Raw genomic sequence first — 20,574 nt, 5'->3', positions numbered from 1 at the left:
ACTCAGATCTGTTGTTGCTGTGGCTGTGGTGTAGGCCAACAGCTGAGGCTTGGAACCTCCATATGCCTTTGGTGCAGCCCTAAAAGGAGACAAAATACAAAAAATAAAAAATAAAATAAAATTTACTTTTAAATTTTCTTTTCCCTTACTAAAATAGGAGCTCTTTGAAGGCAGGGATTTTTGTCTGTATTCCATGTTGAACCTCTAACACCTAAGGACACTGCTAGCACAGCAAAGAAATCTTTTTGTAATGAATGAATATGAGGGATGACTCTAAAATGGCCAGTGGATGGTATTGGTATTGAGGAAATCCCTGGTTTGTTAATAAAGACCTTGGACCATAAAGAATTCACCAGCTTTGGATCTGGGAAGAGAAGTAATGGGCTTTTCTTTTCACAGTGACCTATTAAAATGAATAGCTGTTCAGTATCCTCCTCTTTGGTCCTTCTCATGTTTGGATAGCTTGCATTGCTGGCTCACGTTAGCATTTGATATTTTTTGAGCTGGGGAGGGAGTGATGAGACACTTATGTCTGCCTTCCTTTGTAGGCTAAATAAAGCTCTGCAGCCCAAGCACCCTGTGCCTGTGCTCATGGCCACCAGGGGGCACTGTTGAGCTGTTTGCATTAATTGAGACCTTGACTGCCTCTTTTTCAAATCTGCCCTACCTTAAAGAAATTGCAGTTTTCAAAAAGTGTGCAAATGGGGCGTTTCCCATCGTGGCGCAGCGGAAAAGAATCTGACTAGGAACCATGAGGTTGCGGGTTTGATCCCTGGCCTTGCTCAGTGGGTTGGGAATCCAGCGTTGCCATGAGCTGTGGTGTAATAAGACTTAGATGTGGCTCCGATCTCCCTTGCAGTGGCAGCTACAGCTCTGATTAGACCCATAGTCTGGGAACCTCCATATGCCCCAGGTTCTGCCCTAAAAAGAAAAAAAAAAGTGAAAATTCAACTTGTTAAGATCTTAGTAAAAGGTAGACAACCAAACAAAACAAGAACAGAGCCCAAGCCCTCTCAAATAAAAGAGTCTTATATATTGATATGAGGAGGTATGCCTAGCTGCCTAAGATGTGGCTTTGTTTTCAGTCAAACGGTGAGCTTTTGAATTTTACCAGAAATGTGAGGCAAGGGATTTGGACCTGGAATCTGCAGTGGCTGATTTTCCAGAAAAAGTGTGAATGGAATTTCCCTCCTGAGTGTCTTACATTCAACTAAATCTTACTGATGGGAAACAGGATGCAAACGAGCACTTTAAATATATTGCTGACCTCAGAGGAGAGTGAAAGTTTTTGGAATGTTGAAGGACAGAGGCAAGTGTTGCCGTGAAAACGGAAGAGGGTGCTGGCTCGAAGGGTGGTGAGATGGAGATGTTATTACCGTGCTTCTGACTCAGGGCTCATGTGCTCCCGCAGGCAGCGCATTGATGGGAATTCTTCAGAATAGCCCCACCAGTTGGACTGTCTTTAGGTCCAGGGGAAGAACAAACAAACCCGAAGGGTCAGAAGCACTGTCGTACACTGGTCATGCTCTCTTCTAGCGAAGTCAAAAAGCTTGTAGGCAAAATTTTCTAATTTTCTTCTCGTTGAAACAGGGAGAGAAGCAGAGAGGAGGAAATGGGGTGGGGGCGGGTGAGGGCGGGGAGAAGGCACATGCCTGCGTGAAGGTAAAGATTAACCACTTTCCGAGTTCCCATTGTGGTGCAGTGGAAACAAATCTGACTAGGACCATGAGGTGGTGTGTTCGATCCCTGGCCTCGCTCAGTGGGTTAAGGATCCGGCGTTGCTGTGACTGTGGTGCAGGCTGGAAGCAACAGCTTTGAATGGACCCCTAGCCTGGAAACCTTCAAAAAAACTTAACCACTTGTTCTGCACAACAGGGTGATTATTTGAGGTTGAAGGTTTCTTCTGGAACCAAGAATGCTGGAGGGAAAAAGGGAAATCAATAAAGTTAAGGAAATCATTCCTTCCCCAATCTGTCTTCAGTGCCAGGGCTGGCAGCATAGGTGGGAATTTTCCCATTTCAGGAAGGACTGGGACGGGACCAGGTTTCTTGAGTTCTTCTGCTGTGGACTTCTCTTCCACAGACCATCCGAGGACAGGGCTCTGCTGTGTCCTCAGTGAAAATCCTGTCTCCTCAGGCTAGTCCCAGGGTGCCAATGTTTTCCTGCTAGTCCCCCTGGCTCCCAGCAGGCAGAAGCTGTCCCAGAGGTCAGGAGAGGGACTGGCCTTCATCCCAGCTGCTTCCCTCTTGGTCCAGATGCTCTCAATCTTTCACGGACACAGGTTCTTTGACATCTGAGGACCTAATATTAGTTCAGGCTAGGAGAGAGCCACACATGTCCTTCCATCCTACACAGGCTGCCTCTCTCTCTCGTCCCCTGAAATTGCCCAACTACTTTACTTTCCGGCTTCAAATCAAGCCCCAACCCTTCCAGGAAGGGGAGCAGATGTTTGGGGAGGGGAACAGATGTCTCCCTACCCCTCTCATTGAAAGCATCCCACTGCAGGGTGCACTGAGACAAGGTGGTACACCACAGGGCTGCGGTGTTATTTTCTTATATTAATGTTACCTTTTTAAAAAAAAAAAAACAAAATATGAAGGGGAAAGTTTCTTTATATCAGATGCCTAAAAGCCTGGGTTTCCGTGTTGTAGGAGTTGGGGAAGGGTATGCTGTGACTTCACAATTTAATTCAGCAAATATCTATTGATGGGTTATGTACAGAGATCGGTGCTCAGGGCTGAAGGGGAGATAAAGATAAAAAAAAAAGACTGGTTTCTCCTCCCTGGGAAGCTAAGTCTCATCACCTTGATAGTGGAGATGTAGCTACCCTTGCCTTACCTGGTGACTTATGGCGTAAGCCCCATTTTCTCTATTGCTATCGTTTCCTTCCTTCTTTTTTCTCTCTCTCTCTTTCTTTCTTTCCTTCTTTCTTTCTTTCTTCCTTCCTTCCTTCCTTTCTTTTTTCTTTCTCTTTTGTCTTTTTAGGGCTATACCCCACAGCATATGGAAGTTCCCACCCTAGGGGGCAGCTGTAGCTGCCAGCCTACACCACAGCCACAGCAACTCAAGATCCGAGTGGTGTCTGCGACCTACACTAAAGTTCATGGCAACGCTGGATCCCTGACCCACTGAGCAAGGCCAGGGATTGAACCTGCATCCTCCTGAATTCTAGTCGGCTTCGTTAACATCTGAGCCACAACAGGAACTCCTCCACTGGCGTCATTTTCAATTTATCTTGCCTTAAATGGGGGTGGGGGAGGCATGGTCTATCTGGGGAGGTGCCCGAGATTAGAAAAGAACCATTAGGGTGTCTTTATTTTTATATATTTATTCGTGTTAGTCCCTTGCATTTACTTGAAGTTCATAGCATGAGGTCATGGCCTCTGTTTAGATTTGGTTTCAATAAAATTCTCTTCTACTTGGGGTCCTTTTTGTTCATTTTAGTGGGTTTTAGAGGAATTTTTAACACATTTGTGCTTCTGTTACCTCCTTCTCATCAATTTTAATAGTTTGGCTACATTAATGGATATGAATCTTTTTGATAGACATAATACACACACCCCCGAGGTTATCTACTATTTAATTTTCTTTTCAATATTCTTTTTTCTTTCTTTTTTTTTTTTTTTCCTTCGTTTTTGGCCACCCCAAGGCATATGGAGTTCCTGGGCCAGGGATCAGTTCCAAGCCACAGTCATGACTCAAGCCACGGTTGTGACCCAAGCTGAAACTGTAGCAATGCTGGATCCTTGACCCACTGTGCCAGGCTGGGGATCGAACCTACACCCCTGTGCTCCCGAGATGCTGCTGGGTCCACTACACCACAGCAGGAATTCCTCGATATTCTTTTTGACATTTAGACATTTTAGGTTTTCATGTAATCAATTCTATTGATTCTTTTATGGCCTCTGCCCCTGGTCATGCCAAGAAAAGCCTTCCCCAGACTGAAAGCAGATCAGTTCTTATTATTTTCAGTATTTAATATCAATTCTCTGTTATTTTCTAATGCTTAATGGTTTGGCTTTTCTCATTTAAGCTTAGGCCCATTTGGAATTTGTTTAGATGCCTGGAATGAGGCTAAATTTACATGGTATCCCCCTTCCCCAGGATAAAGCCAGTTTCCCCATCACCTTTGGAAAGACGGTCCGTGTCACACACTGTATTCTCATTTATTCATTCGATCTCTTTCTTGATTGTTCAGCTTCTGCCATTGCTTTGCCTCTCCTGTGCGCGTACCTGCCTTTTTCAGTTATTGTCAGTTTATAATACATTTAATGTTTTGCAGAACAAGTTCCGCTTCATTGCTTTCTTCTTTACTCTCCACAGTTTTCTCGGATGGTAGCCTCCATAATTCCCTTTGTCCCTTGCTTCTAGCAGAGAATGGATGTTGTTGACTTCTAGGTGAAGAGTGTCTGCCTTCTGAATCTCCCCTCATCTCACATGCTCAGGGTGAAAGAACAATATTCTCCAGCCCGGAACCAGCCCATTTCTTGCCTTGAGTCTGATTTGTAATGAGTAATGCGGCGAAGGGAGAGAGGAGCAGAGCCACCAAGGACAGCAGTTTGGGTGACAGCACCTTGGAAAACATGGCTGACGTTAAGATCATTTAACCTCACAAATGTGGCCAAGAACCAGCCTGATGCGAGGTTCAGGCTTTTACCTTAGAGAGAAAAGGCAGGCTCTTTCTTTGACTTGATGTATTTATTTAGTTTGTTATTATTATTTTTTTGCCTTTTAGGGCTGCACCTGACTGAGGCCTCTGGAGGTTCCCAGGCTAGGGGGTCCAATCGGAGCTACGGCTGCCCGCCTACACCACAGCCACAGCAATGCGGGATCTGAGCTGCATCTGCGAGCTACTCCCCACCTCACGGCAACACCACCAGATCCTTAACCCACTGAGGCCAGGGATTGAACCCGCAACCTCATGGTTTCCTAGTCAGATTCGTTTCTGCTGCGCCATGACGGGAACTCCTATTTTATTTTTTTAAATTAAGTTTTCTGGAAGTATAGTTATTTTACAAGATTTTGATCATTTCTGGTGTACAACACAGTGATTCAGTTACACGTAGACACACATCCATTCTCTCTCAGATTCTTTTCCCACACAGATGATCACAGAATACTGGGTAGAGGTCTCTGTGCTCTACAGCAGGTCCCTGCTGGCCAGTCATTCCGGATACCTCAGTGTGCATATGCCAACCCCAAACCCCCAGCCCGTCCCTCCCCCCCTCCCCCCCCCTCCCCTCCCCTGTCCCCTTTGGTAAGAGTCCTTTTTTTTTTTTTTTTGGTCTTTTTGCTATTTCTTGGGCTGCCCCTGCGGCATGTGGAGGTTTCCCAGGCTAGGGGTCGAATCGGAGCCGTAGCCACCTGCCTACGCCAGAGCCACAGCAACGCGGGATCTGAGCTGTGTCTGCAACCTACACCACAGCTCATGGCAATGCCAGATCCTTAACCCACTGAGCAAGGGCAGGGACCGAACTCGCAACCTCATGGTTCCTAGTCAGATTCGTTAGCCACTGAGCCATGACAGGAACTCCAAGCATACGTTTTTTTGAAGTGTAAGTCTCTTTCTGTTCAAGGCAGGCTGTTTAAAATATAAGATGGAGAAGGCCTTGAATGGACAAAGCAGTAAGCAGACTAGAGATAATACATTGATTGAATCAGTTGGTGGTAGCTGCCTGCTTAGAACTGCAGGAGTGATGCTTGCACCGGAAAAGGGACACATGGCAGAGAACAAGCAGGGGACAGTCTTCCTGCCCCCGCTGTGAGCTGGCCTTCTCCAAACTGGGTGTGCACTTCGTTCTGCCGTTACTGGGGTGGGTGAACAACGGAGTGGTTTTAAAAGGTTAGCCAAGAGATTAGAGGAACTGGAGTTATTAATCTCAGAGAAGAGCAAACAAGAATAACTTAAAAGAGCCCGAGGAGGGGTCTCACACAGAAAAGAGTAAACAGTTAATTTCTCTCTGGGCTGAAAACCGGAAATGTGTGATAAAAACCACTTATTTGGAGTTCCTGTCGTGGCTCAGTGGTTAACGAATCCAACTGGGAACCGTGAGGTTTCGGGTTCGATCCCTGGCCTTGCTCAGTGGGTTAAGGATCCAGTGTTGCCGTGAGCTGCGGTGTAGGTCGCAGACGCGGCTTGGATCCCGAGTTGCTGTGGCTCTGGCGTAGGCAGGTGGCAAGCTCCGTTTTGACCCCTAGCCTGGGAACCTCCATGTGCCACGGGAGCGGCCCAAGAAATGGCAAAAAAAACAAAAAAAGACAAAAAAAAACCCCCAAAAAACCCCACTTATTTTACTGTGACAACAAAACATCACGGATGACAGGGCATTTCAGTGATAGTGGGACGGGCTGAGTGCAGAAATACTCAAGAGGTCATGGTTCCCCTGGGGGACCTGGTGGGGGCTTTTCAGGTGGCATGTCCCCTCCCCCAACCCCTGCTGCAGGAATGTCTCCCTCAGGAGTGTCACTTATGCCATCTCTTTCTGGACACCTCACAGAAACACCTTAGTGTGAGGTTTTAACTCTAAGCAGGGGCTGTTCTAAGGTCCCTGCCTAGGGTCCCTGGCAGTCCCCCCCATTTATGGAAAGAGTCATCTGTGTGACCATGTCTAGGTGACTCTGGAAGAAATTCTAGACTTAGCCCCGTTTAATAAAAGCGATAGGGGCTCTCACTCATCTGCCTTGTCTTCGAAGCCTGGGTTTCCCAGTCGTCCACGCTGGGCCCTCATCTCTTCTCAGAAGCGTGTGTACCGTCCGCGGGGGTAGCTGTAGCCTCCGTGCTTGATGACTGACGCCGTATCATCCGCATGATTTGCCCCGAAGCTCTGGACCCACATTTCGAACTGCCTGCTGGATGAGTTCACAAGCACTTTACGCTTAACAGGTCGAGAAGTGGGCGGCATCTAAACTTCCCTCCAGACCCTGATGAATGGCATCTCCGGGGTCTCGGTGGCCCAAACCCACAAGCCCAGAGTCCTTTCCCTTCCTCGCCTTCCACCCCCTTCTGTCATCTCTCCTCCAGTGTGTCTTCCATCTGCCCCCTCTTCTCCATTCTGAGTGCCACCCCTTGCTTCTGACCTTAGGCACATCTTACCTAGATTTTGGACAACCTGTGCTTTTGCTCTTTTCCAATTCATCCTTCAACCAGCGGTCTACATTGCAGTTCTAAAATACACCTCTGGGAGTTCCTATTGTGGCTCAGTGGTTAACGAATCTGACTAGGAACCATGAGGTTGCAGGTTCGATCCCTGTCCTTGCTCAGTGGGTTAAGGATCCGGTGTTGCCATGAGCTGTGGTGTAGGTCGCAGATGCGTTTCGGATCTGGTGTTGCTGTGGCTCTGGCGTAGGCTGGAGGCTACAGCTCCGATTGGACCCCTAGCCTGGGAACCTCCATATGCCGTGGGAGTGGCGCTAGAAAAGGCAAAAAGACAAAATAAAAATAAAATATACCTCTGGGAGTTCCTGTTGTGGGTCAGCAGTAAAGAGCCTGACTAGTATCCATGAGGACGTGGGTTTGATCCCTGGCCCCACTCAGTAAGTTAAGGAGTGGTGAGCAGTGGTGTAGATCACACACTGGGATTGGATCCTGCATTGCAGTGGCTGCGGCTGGCAGCTGTAGTTCCAATTCAATCCCTAGCCTGGGAACTTTCATATGCCATAGGTGCGGCCCTAAAAAGACTAAAATAAAATAAATAAAATAAAATACACCTCTGCTGAGAGTCTCTAGATGATTTCTGCTAATTTACAGGACCTCGGATCTGACCTGTACCCTCACTTCTCACTTTATCATTTGCCTCTACCCAGATGGGACCCACTCTTTGGACCATACTGAATTACCTGCAGTTCTGTCTCTGTCTGTACTCTCTCTCACCTCCTGCCCCTGCATTTATCTGTTTCTGTATTAAATAGGCTTACCCCCCTGCCCTTGGTGGGGTGTTCTTTGTCGCCCCTATTAGACTGAGCTCCTGGAAAGCAGAAACTGGGTCTTCCATGGCTGTTTCTTCCAGACTCACATAAAGGTGCATGGAAGTGGCTAAGAAATGTTTGGTGAGAGGCAGTGTATGCATAACATATTCAGTAGAGGTTTAAAAACTATCTAGGTGGGTCTACATTTTCATTTATTTTCATTTGAATTGAGAATTTCTACCCCAAAGCTATGTCCTAATTGGGTAAATAGAGTCTTGAGGGACTCTTTTGGCCTCCTGGTCCTTCATTTCACAGGGGCAGGGTTCAGAGGGAACGTGGGAGGAGAGAGTCATATTTTATTCTGTCTCTGTCTCTCCTCCTCCCTCCCTCTGTCTATAAATCTCCTCCACTTGGCAGCACTGTTGAGAAGATTAATGGGATGGCACAAGGCAGAGCGGCAGTTGCTACATCTAACTCCCAGTTCAATGCTGAGACAGTGGCGTCAACCACTCAGAACGTTCTCCTCCTTGTGGAAATCTGGTTGCTGGGGAGAGCAAGATAAGGACAGAGAACTGTGTGACTGTAAAGGATCTAGATGTCTGAAATGCTGGTCTGCCCACCAAATAGGTACCTACCTACCAGCTTCACTGGAATGCCCACAGCATCCACCCTCTGTCAGTGCTGGGGCATCACTGTAAAAAAAGTTTATATAGGTATATTAAAATGTACATTATCTATATTAAAAGTTTATATACATTAAAATGTATATATATATATAAAATTTATATATATATATATTAAAATGTACTTTTTTTTGTCTTTTTAGGGCCACACCCGAAGCACATGGAGGTTCCTAGGCTAGGGGTCCAATTGGAGCTGTAGCCACCAGCCTGCACCACAGCCACAGTAACTCAGGATCTGAGCCGCGTCTGTGACCACACCACAGCTCACAGCAACGCCGGATCCTTAACTGGCTGAGCGAGGCGGGGATCGAACCTGCGTCCTCATGGATGCTAGTCATACTCGTTTCCACTGAGCCATGCCGGGAATGCCATTCTCCATTTTTAAAATGTTTTCATCACCTCAAAAAGAAATTCTGTTGACCATTAAGCAGTAACTCCCCATTCCCTACCCACCACCCTCACCCTTGGCAACTTCTAATCTACTTCTGTCTCTTTGGGTTTATCTGTTCCAGATATTTCGGGTAAGTGGAATCATGTAATAATTTGTCCTTCTGTGTCTGGCCTATTTCACGTCGCCTAATGTTTTCAAGACTCATTCACGTTGGAGCAGGTGTCAGAATGTGCTCATTGCTTCTTCTTTTTTTTTTTTGTCTTTTTGCCTTTTCTAGGGCCGCTCCCACAGCATATGGAGGTTCCCAGGTTAGGGGTCTAATTGGAGCTGTAGCTGCCGGCCTACGCCAGAGCCACAGCAATGCAGGATCTGAGCCGCGTCTGCAACCTACACCACAGCTCACGGCAATGCCAGATGCTTTAACCCACTGAGCAAGGGCAGGGACCGAACCCGCAACCTCATGGTTCCTAGTCGGATTCGTTAACCACTGAGCCACGACGGGAACTCCAGAATGTGCTCATTGCTTCTTACGTGAAAACTTTCCTTTCGACGCCCCACGGGGACCGCTTTCTTCATGCTTCTGCGTCGTCTGATCATACCCCTTTTCTTCTTTTCAACATGTTCGCAGAGCCTCCCCTTCCGAAAATAGACTTTGTCACTGTGCACGGAGGGCCTCTACCACGTCTGAGACTGAGGAAAGCCGAGGAGATAAACGGGCCTATCAGGTCAGTGGAGGTCCGTCTTCCATGGCTGCCCAGTGGTCCCCAGGGAGTGTTTTGGAAACTTTGAGCGAAGAAGAGACTTTTCCTTGGGTCACTGCCTTTGAATAGCAGAGGCAAGGTAGTCGGGGCCTCTCTTTTTTTTGTGTCCTTGGGCACAGACTGGGCCTTTCATTCCAACCAGCACCCTCCCAATGAATAAAGAGACCATTAAGGGACCGAGACAAGCAGAGCTCGAGAAATCAAATCTGTTCCTTTGGCCAGTGGATGAGCGTTGGTTGAGTGTGTGGGGCAGGTCAGGCACTCTAGCCTTTGCACTCCCGCCTCCAAGTCCATCCGTTAGTGATGGTGGGTCAGGAGCAGCATTTCATTTACCAAAGACACACTGTATTTCCCTTTATTGAAGGATGATCTGGGAGTTCCCGTCATGGCGCAGCAGAAATGAATCCGACTGGGAACCATGAGGTTGTGGGTTTGATCCCTGACCTCACTCAGTGGGTTAAGGATCCGGCGTTGCTGTGAGCTTTCTGTGGTGTAGGTCGCAGATGTGGCTCAGATCTGGTGTGGCTGTGGCTGTGGCTGTGGCTGTGGCTGGCAGCTGTAGCTCCGATTAGACCTCTAGCCTGGGAACCTCCATATGGGTGCAGCCCTCAAAAGACGAGACAAAAAAAAAAAAAAGGATCTGGTGGGGGTGGTGTCATCGTTTCTGAAAGTGCCATCTGGAGAGTTCTTTTCATTCATCCCTGTGTAGAGATATGGGCAGGTCACTGCATCCTCAGTGACTGCTCCTGGGACTCCAGATAGTGTTAGGATGGAATGAATTTACCTCATCAGAGTTGGTGGACTCGGCTGTGTTCAGTTAAGCTTTTTATTTACAAAGGTCCTGGTAGGATTTGGAAAGTGCAATTATCCCCTTTTTAGAGAGGGAGATTGAGGTGCCCCTGAAGAGATGAGCATCTTACCCACAGAAGCAAGTCAAGGAGACGGCGATAACTTGCTCTCTTGTCCTAACCTGCACTGCCCCGTGTCTCTCGGGACCCTTCAGTCTAATGACCCTCCAGGATGATCATGGTACAGCGGGAGCTGCCACAGAACTGTAAAAAAGAAAGGCTAGCGATATCATCTGTGAGTCAGCTTAGCCTTTTTGTGTCTTTGAGTTTGAGGTCAGTAAATGGTCCAAAGTCTTTCCAGGCATGGACAGGGCCCTGCTTGTTCTGTGTCTTGATTCCTGACAAGTTACTGGAAGGCCCTGTAATTCTGCTGCTGTAAGGAGAACAGAAGCTGTCATGTCACTGCCTGAGAGAATTTGCAAGGCAAACGCGGTATGTAGGCCAGATGGTTATGCAAGGCAGAAAGAAAAGCCAAATGACGGCCTACCCTTGTGGCTCTGCCGGTCAGTGCTTTCAAAACAGGAAGTGCAGATCTGTGAGTCATTCAAGGGAGGGTAGTGGTGAGAAAGAGGGTAGAAGTCCTTCCAGAACAGTCATGCTCTAAACAGCCACCACTGCTTCCCCAACGTCATCAGGGGTCATTACTAGCAGGTGATGGGGGCAGTTTCCTTGACCCGACTGCCTGGTTAGAGCTGGGGGTGGCAGCACAGTCAGTGTGGGGACAGGCCCGAGTCTGCCTTGTGCATTGGTGGGGGTGGGGGGTGGGCAGGGGGGGCAGTGGCTCAGGGCACATGGTGGAGCAGGGGCTCTGGGACTGAGCCTCCCTTCCTTGGCTTGGGGATCGTGGGTGGCTGGTGCATGCAGCCGGGTGCTGGGCCCTCTTAAGGTTGACGTCTTCCGCACTTGCCAGATCACAGCAATCACCGAGGTGCTTTATCACCATATGAAATTTCAGACTCTACTAGAGATTTATTTTTTATTAAAAAAAAATTAAAAATGTTTTTCTTTCCATTTTATGGCCACACCCATGGCATATGGAGGTTCCCAGGCTAGGGGTCGAATGGGAGCTGCAGCTGCTGGCCCACACCACAGCCACAGTAATGCAGGTTCCGAGCTGCATCTGCGACCTATACCACAGCTCACGGCAACTCTGGATCCCTAACCCACTGAGCAAGGCCAGGGATCAACCCGCATCCTCATGAATCCTAGTTGGGCTCGTTAACCGCTGAGCCATGAAGGGAACGCCTCTCCTGGAGATTTTGATTCAGGAGATCTGGGATGGGGGCTGGAAGTTTGTATAATTAATTATCAAGCAACTCGGGTGATTATGATTATGCTAAATGGGGAGACCCGCTTTATGCCTCATGAATGGGGCCTCTCGTGGGCAACGTACAGAACCAGATGAGTGCAGGTGAGCCTTGAACTTGTACTTGAGCACCACCTCCTACATGGAAAGGGGAGAAGGACTTGAAGATCTGCTTCTGGGCAGCGGGGAGCCTGCTGCACATTTACTTTCTTACCTGTGGCCATGACTCATAGGAACGTCTTCAAGTCCCGGGGAAAGTTTGCCATTATAGGTGTTTCCTTGTAGGCAGTGGCGGCTTGGTCAATGTTTACTGATGGTGGCGGTGACAACGCATTGCCCTGCAGGCTTTACTTTGTCCCTTCTGCAGAAAGCCGTGGCTGAAAGTGAACCCAGAAACTTTGTGGAATGCAGAGGCCTGAGAACCTCTAGGAACTGGGGGAGCAGGAAGTGTATATTTATTGGTGAAATAGAATTATGTGCTCTACTGAGTTTTGGAAATTAGCCTCATCATATTTGGTGCTGATGCGTGTTTTTCCCCTTTACTGAAATTTCGACTCAAGGAACATGTGTGGGGCATCCATCCTAGCCAAAAAGAACTGGGCACAAGGGTTTGCAAAGATATGAGAGTAAATGCCTCAAGTCCCTGCTGTCAGGGCTGATAGAGAACGCAGACCTCGCAGCACCTACGACACTAGAAGCCGGAGGGAAGTCCCGAGTGTACGGGAGAGGAAAGGAAGATGTGATTCATTCTCAGAGTGTTTTTATTCTCAACACTTCCTTTCACTGTCAGATTTTCTGTTGGAGGTGGGATAAATTAACACTAAAGTGCATGATACGAGGACATGTGTTTCTTTGTCCACATCTAGGGAACACATGAGATGGCCCCTCGAGGGCTGTTTCAGGATATCGTCTGACCAGATACCTCGTGGTGACTCTGCGCTCTGTGTTTCTCTTTCATGTCACAGGAACTTGGGTATCAGTCCGTGAACTGCAGAGAATGTCAATCACATGAGTTCCGTTTCAGGTTCCCCATGTGATTATGTGGAGCCTTTTTTTTTTTGCAGACTTACTGCATTAATGCTTGTAGGCGGTTGGCCTCCATGTGACTGCTAAACCCTTTCCACAGCTGGGCTTTATTCGCCCACATGAAAATCACTGCTTAGATCAACTTTAAGACGTGTATGCTCAGGGCACCCACGCCTCCCGGCGAAAGAGGGTTTCCTGGGTATCCATCTGCAGCCTGAACTTGGAGAGATCCCTCACCCATTTCCATCTGGCATTAACCCTGTAGGTTCTGACCAGAGTTCCATGACTGTTGGAGCTGTCAGACCGTCAATCTCACGTGTGCAAGGACTTTTTAAAGAATTTTTTTTTTTTAAGGGCTGCACTAATGGCATACGGAAGTTCCCAGGCGAGGGGTCAAATTGGAGCTGCAGCTGCTGGCCTACACCACAGCCACAGCATTATGGGATCTGAGCCATGTCTTCGACCTATACCATGGCGCATGGCAATGCCAGATCTTTAACCCACAGAGTGAGGCCAGGAATTGAACCCACAACCTCATGGATACTAGGCAGATTCATAACCTGCTGAGCCACAACGGGAACTCCTGAAGAATTTTTTTTTATTGAAGTATAGTTGGTTTACAATATTGTGCAAGTTTCAGGCATACCACACAGTGATTCAGTTATGCATATATATTCTTTTTCAGATTCTTTTCCCTTATAGGTTACTACATAGTTTTGAGTATAGTTCCCTGTGTTACATAGTAGGTCCTTGTTGGTTATCTATTTTATGTATAGTGATGTGTATATGTTAATCCCAGCGTCCTAATGCATCCCTCCCTTCACTCCACCCCCCCCTTATCCCTTTGGTACCTGTGTATGAGTCTCTTTCTGTTTTGAGAATAAGTTCCTTTGTGTTTTTTTTCCCCAAATCCACTTGTAAGCGATGTCATAGGATATTTGTCATTCTCTTTCTGACTTACTTAGTAGGATAATCTCTAGGTCCCTCCATGTTGCTGCAGATGGCATTATTTTATTCTTTTTTATGGCTGAGTAGTACTCTGTTGTATATATGTACCACATCTTCATTATCCATTCAGCTGTTGATGGACATTTAGGTTGCTTCCATCTCTTGACCATTGTATATGGTGCTGTACTGAACGCTGAGGTGCATGTATCTTTTCAGTTTATGGTTTTCTCTGGATATATGCCCAGGAGTGGGATTGGAGGATCATATGGCAACTCTATTTTTAGTTTTCCAAGGAACCTCCATACTCTTCTCCCTAGTGGCTGCAGCAGTTTACATTCTCACCAATATAGGAGGGTTGGGCAAGGATTTTTTCTTATCCAGTGTTGTGTTTCCAGTGTCCAGAAAAGTGTTGCTCTCATAGCAGATGCTCAATAAATATGACTAAGTGAATGAATGAATTACCCAGGCAAGGGTCTGATAGACATTTTCTTTTCTCTTCCAGTTCATATCAGGTGTTAGTGCTTCCCCTGGCCCTCCAAAGCACATTTGTTTGTGATTCTGAAGAGGCTCCCTCCTTCTTTAGCAATGCTTCTGATGCCAAAGGATATGTGACTGCAGAACTGCTGGCCAAAGACATTCCGAGTGATGCCATGGAGATATCTATCGGAGACAGGCTATACTATGGGAAATATTATAATGCACCCTTGAAAAAAGGGAATGATTACTGCATTATATTGCGAATCACAAGTGAACTGAGTAAGGTATATTTCTTCCTTTTTATTGACGTGTAGTTGATTTACAATGTTGTGTTAATTTCTGCTTTACAGCAAAGTGATTCAATTATACATATGCATTCTTTTTAATATTCTTTTCCATTATGGTTTATTGCAGGATATTGAATATATTTCCCTGTGCTATGTAGTGGGACCTTGTTGTTTATCCATCCTATATATACCAGTTTGCCTCTGCTAATCCCAAACTCCCAATCCATCCCACCCTCCCCCTTGACAACCACAAGTCTGTTCTCTATGTCTGTGCATCTGTTTCTGTTTTGTAGGTAGGTTCATGTGTGTCATAGTTTAGATTCCACATATAAATGATATCATATGGTATTTGTCTTTCTTTTTCTGACTTCACTCAGTATGATTATCTCTAGGTCCATCCAGGTTGCTGCACATGGCAGTATTTTGTTCTTTTTTAAGGCTGTGTAGTATTCCATTGTATATATGTTTAAGGTCTATTTCTTCAAAAACTCTTGTGAGTTCTGTATTTTTCCTCTTCACATGAAATTTAAATATTTAAGCAATTGTTTTCTCAATATTTGAGATGAATAGCACATGTAAGACCCATAAAAATGTGTTGAGTACTTTTACTTTCTAAAACATGGGCAGGTGAAATTTATATGAAGGTTGATATTCTGAACTTCCTGGGGGACCTTCTTATTTGGATTTGTGTTTGGACTGAGTAGTTTTTGTTCTTCTTAAGCTTCACGAATGCCCTCATCCTATCATACTGCTGCCCGAGTTGGAGAGGAACCTCTAGACCTCTCTGTCACTCCCGCTGTACTCCTGCCAGGCTTACTGCCTCCCCTCATTCTCCTGGAACTGAGACTCCCAGGAGGGTCAGATTAAGCTCAGCACTACTTTCTGGCCCTGTTTTCTGCTTCTTTTACTGCCTATTGAATAAGTTCTACACCCCCCTCTCCATCCTCAGAAAGGCTATGTTCTTCCAGTGGTGGTTCTTTCTGGAGACACAGAGCTTTGTATTCATTACCTAATGAATACATAGAATGAGGTGGGCAAGCAGAATAGCAAGAGCTGGATTAGTTGGTGAGGGGTGGAAGATCTTATGGAAAAACCATGGTGATGGTTGCCCTAGGAGAACTCAAAGTTGGGTATAAATTCCTTATCGGTCGGTAATGGAAACTAGAAAAATTATACGAATATTAGTAGAAACATTTCTTGACTGATGAATTTGAACCCTCTTGTGTGTAATGTGCATCCCATATTTAAGAGTGAAACCTGCTGTTAAATTCTGGATAGGACACAAGTCTAATATGCCATTATCATGCTTGATGTACAGCCAAGAATATGTCCAAAATAGGTCTGGGGGTCTTTTGTGACAGTAGAGTAGGGATGAAGTATTGGAGGACTAAAGTCCGGAATATATTTCCTTGAACTTGTTCAAAGGTGTTTATGACTTAGACAAGGCCTCCTTGCTAGAAAATTACCTGGAGATCCTGACGTGGTGTTTCTAGCCACAGACAGTCCCAGCAGGGCAATATGAGTACCATTTAGAGGTTACGTACTCTGAGAGCTGCTGTCTCAGATGGAGACTTTGGTCTGGGCGGGTGTGTTAGCTTGGGCTTCCATTTCAAAATATTATGGCCTCAGCAGCTTAAACAACAAATGTTTATTTCTCATGGTTCTGGAGACTGGGACATCTAAGATTAAGATGCAGGCTGACATTAAAAAGAATGAAATACCGGCATTCTTAGCAACATGGATGGACCTAGAAATTATCATGCTAAGTGAAGTCAGCCATACAATGAGACACCAACATCAAATGCTTTCACTGACATGTGGAATCTGAAAAAAGAACAGACTGAACTTCTTTGCAGAACAGATGCTGACTCACAGACATTGAAAAACTTATGGTCTCCAGAGGAGACAGTTTGGGGGGTGGGGGGATGTGCTTGGGTTGTGGGATGGAAATCCTGTGAAATCAGATTGTTATGATCATTATACAACTACAGATGTGATAGATTCATTTGAGTAATTAAAAAAAAGTAAATAAAAATAAATAAATTAATTAAAAAAAAAAAAAAGATGCAGGCTGATTTGGTTCCCCTGGGAGGGAAGTCTTCCTGGCCTATAGACAGCTGCCTTCTTGCTGTGTCCTCATGTGGTAGGGTGTAAATGAGCTCGGATCAATCTTCCTCATCTTATGGGGACTCTAATCTCATCCTGGGGCCCTACCCTCATGACCTCATCTAAACCTAATGACCTTCCAGAGGCACGCCCTCTGAGTAATGTCACAGTGCGCGTTAGGGCTTCAGTGTGACTCAGTATCAGTATTGAGGCACAGAGGGAAGGAAGTAGGAGGTTACGATGAGAATTCTGGTGTAAGGAGACTTCCCTATGATGTCATTGATACCTCTTTTTCATTTTTTATCCTTTTAGGGCCTCACCTAAAGCATATGGAAGTTCCTAGGCTAGGGGTCAGATCAGAGCTGCAGCTGCCAGCCTACACCAGAGCCACAGCAATTTGGGATCTGAGCTGCATCTGTGACCTACACCACATCTCAGGGCAATGCTGGATCCTTAAGCCACTGAGTGAGGCCAGGGATCGAACCTGCGTTCTCATGGATACTAGTTGAGTTCTCAACCCACTGAGCCACAGCAGGAACTCCAGATACCACTTTTTCATAGGCAAAGCAGAACTGTGCTTGTTCTTTGAAAAAAAAATATGTTTGGACTTGCATATTTGCATTACTTTTGGGTTTCAAATATATTGCTGTTGCAGTCATTAAAATCAGTAGTGCAAGTTCTCCTGTAGTGCAGAGGGTTAAGGATCTGGCTTTTGCCCCAGCTCTGGCACTGGTTGCAGCTGCAGCTCAGGTTCAATCCCTGGTCCGGGAACTTCTGCATGTCATGGCTGTGGCAAAAAAAAAAAAAAAAAATCTGTAGTGATTTATTTATTTTTCTTTTGTGAACATCTTTATTGAGACACAGTTCACATATCTAATAAATCTAACGTGTACAGTCACAAGATGGTGATAATGCAACAGCCACCATCTAATTCTCGAACATTTAGCAGTTATTATTTTTAATGTTGATTTGTTTATATTTTACTTTTTTTCTGTTTTTGACCACACCTGTTGCATGTGGAAGTTCTCAGGCCAGGGATCAAGTCTGAGCTTCAGCTGTGACCTACTGCACAGCTGCAGCAACGCTGGATCCTTAGCTCACTGCACCGCTCTGGGGATCCAACAGGCAATGACACAGAGACAGGCTAGATCATTAACTCGCTGTGCCACAGTGGGAACTCCTTAACATTTATTTTTAATTGAGGTATAATACACATAACATAAAATCGACCATCTTAATTTTTTAACTAACAGTATAGAAGTGCTGAGTACATTTCCATGGTTATGAAACTAATCTTCCAGAATATTTTATCTTGTGAGACTGCAATTCTGTTCCCAGTTAAACAGCTCCCCATTCCTTCCATCTCCCCACCTCCTGGCAACTACCCTGTTACTTTCTGTCTCTATGAATCTGACTACACAAGATACCTTGCATAAGTCGAATCATACAGGGTTTATGTTTTGCGATTGTCATAGTTAGCATAATGTTTTCAAGGTTAATTCACAATGTAGCATATGTCAGAATTTCCTTTCTTTTGAAGGCTGAATAATATTCCACTGCATGTATATACTACATTTTGTTTACCCCTTCCTCTGTAGATGGATACCTGGGTTGCTTCCATCTCTTGGCTCTTGCAATTAATGCTACCATGGGGAGTTCCTGTTGTGGCCCAGCAGAAACAAATCCGACTAGTGTCCATGAGTTGGGTTTGATCCTTGGCCTCGCTCAGTGGGTCAGGGATCCGGCGTCGCCATGAGGTGTGGTCTAGGTCGCAGATGTGGCTCAGATCCCGTGTTGCTGTGGCTGTGGCTGTGGCTGTGGCTGGCAGCTGTAGCCCCGATTCGACCTCTAGCCTGAGACCTTCTATATGCTGCAGGTGCAGCCCTAAAAAAAAGGCAAAAAAAAAAATGCTGCTATGAACATGGGTGTACAGATATCTCTTTGAGTCTCTGCTTTCTGTTCTTTTGGGTAAATACCCATAAGTGGAATTGTTAGGTCATTTGGTAATTTTCTTTTTAATTTTTTTGAAGAATCCCCGTACTATTTTCCGTAGCTACTGCGCTATTTTATCCTCCCGCCAGCAGTGCACAAGCGTTCCCTTTTCTCCACCTCCTCCCCAAAGCTTGCTCTTTTCTCTTTTGATAATGGCCATTCCTAATGGATGTTAGGTGGTTTCTCATTGTGGTTTTGGTTTGCATTTCCCTAGTAATTTATGATGTTGAACATGTTTTCGTGTACTTTTGACAATTTGTGTATCTTCTTCGGAGAGATGTTTATTCAAGTCCTTTGCCCATTTTTTGAAGTGATTTCTTTTTTTCTTACTGAGTTTTCAGAGTTCTCTATGTATCCTGGATATGCAATTTACAAATTATTTTTATATGAGTTGCCTTTTTGCTCTGCGTATAGTGTCCTTTGATGTATAAAAGTTTTTAATGTTTATGAAGTCTAATTTATCTATTTTTTCCTTTGGTTGCCTGTGTTTTTAATGTCCTATCTATGAAATCATTGCCAAATGCAATTTCCTGAAGCTTTTCCTTTGTGTTTTCTTCTAATAGTTTTAGGTCTTATATTTAGGTTTGATCTATTTTGAGTTAATTTTTATATGTGGTGTTCGGTAAGGATCCCATATCATCCTTCCATCTGTTCGTTCTTTCTTTCTTTTGGCTGCACCTGTGCCATATGAAATTTCCTGGGCCAGAACTGCTGCAGTGACAACACTGGATCCTTAACATGCTGCTCCACAAGGGAACTCTCCCACTTCATTCTTTTGCATTTTATTATCCAGTTTTCCCAGCACCATTTCTTGAGAAGATTTCTTTTCCCCATTGAATAGTCTAGGCAGACTTGTCAAAAAATCCTTTGAGAGATATATCCAAGAGTTTATTTCTGGGCTTTCTATTCTGTTTCATTGGTTTATATGTCTGTCTTTAAGCCCATACCACACTGTTTTGATTACTGTAACTTTGTAGTAAAATTTGAAATCAGAAAGTGTGAATTTTCCACTTCTCCCTTTCTGTTTTTCCTTCTGTGTATCTGTCCCAATAAATAGCATGACTGTTTCCAGTTGTCAAGACAGAAATCTAGGAATAACTCTTGTCTCTTTTTCTTTCTTTTTTTTTTTTTTGTTCTTTTAAAAGTTTAAAAAAAATTGTTTTATTAAAGCATAGTTGATTTACAACTATACAATGTTGTGCCAACTTCTGCTGTACAGAAAAGTGACTCAGCCATATATGTATAATATATATAATATATGTTATGTATATATATTCCCTTTCTTATATTATCTTCTATCATGGTCTGTCCCAAGAGGCTGGATATAGTTTCTGTGCTATACAGTAGGACCTCATTGCTAATCCATTCTAAATGTTTATAGTTTGCATCTCTTCACCCCAAACTCCCAGTCCATCCCACTCCCTCCCACCCCCTGCAACCACAAGTCTCTTCTCTATATCTGTGAGTCTGTTTCTGTTTTGTAGATAAGTTCATTTGTGTCATATTTGAGACCGCACATATTAGTGATGTCATAAGGTATTTGTCTTTCTCTTTCTGACTTACTTCACTTAGTACGAGAATCTCTTCCCCTTTTCTTATTTTCTTGAGTGTCCATCATCAAATTGTGTCAGTTTTATCGCTTTAATGCCATTTAAAATCATCCTTTCCTCTTCTTCATTAGCTCTGTTTAGCCTTTGACATCTCTCATTTAAGCATCAATTTTCTAACTCACCTTCTTGTCTCTTTGTCTTCCTATCTCCTTGCTCCATACCACAGCCATAATGCTTTTTATAAAATGCACATCTGATCAAGGGCCTCCATTTTAATGAGCTCCCTTCTTCACC

At 45.0% G+C, this 20,574-nt stretch overlaps 1 protein-coding gene across 6 annotated transcripts in view; it reads left to right on the top strand.

Annotated features, from left to right (window-relative positions):
• SUSD1 (sushi domain containing 1) overlaps positions 1–20,574 on the top strand; it is a 147,970-nt gene that overhangs the window by 100,026 nt on the left and 27,370 nt on the right. For 4 of the 6 annotated variants that reach the window (XM_047768154.1, XM_047768157.1, XM_047768155.1 and 1 more), the window contains exons 13-14: positions 9,608–9,704; positions 14,371–14,624. In XM_047768154.1, coding sequence (XP_047624110.1) covers positions 9,608–9,704; positions 14,371–14,624 — 351 coding nt within the window. Of the gene's footprint in view, positions 1–9,607; positions 9,705–14,370; positions 14,630–20,574 lie in introns of all 6 variants that reach the window. The other 2 variants (XM_047768158.1, XM_047768156.1) reach the window with 1 other exon arrangement.

This window comes from Phacochoerus africanus, chromosome 2 (genome assembly GCF_016906955.1).
Source record: "Phacochoerus africanus isolate WHEZ1 chromosome 2, ROS_Pafr_v1, whole genome shotgun sequence".
Classification (NCBI taxonomy): Eukaryota; Metazoa; Chordata; class Mammalia; order Artiodactyla; family Suidae; genus Phacochoerus; species Phacochoerus africanus.
This window is presented reverse-complemented; position numbering and strand designations above follow the sequence as displayed.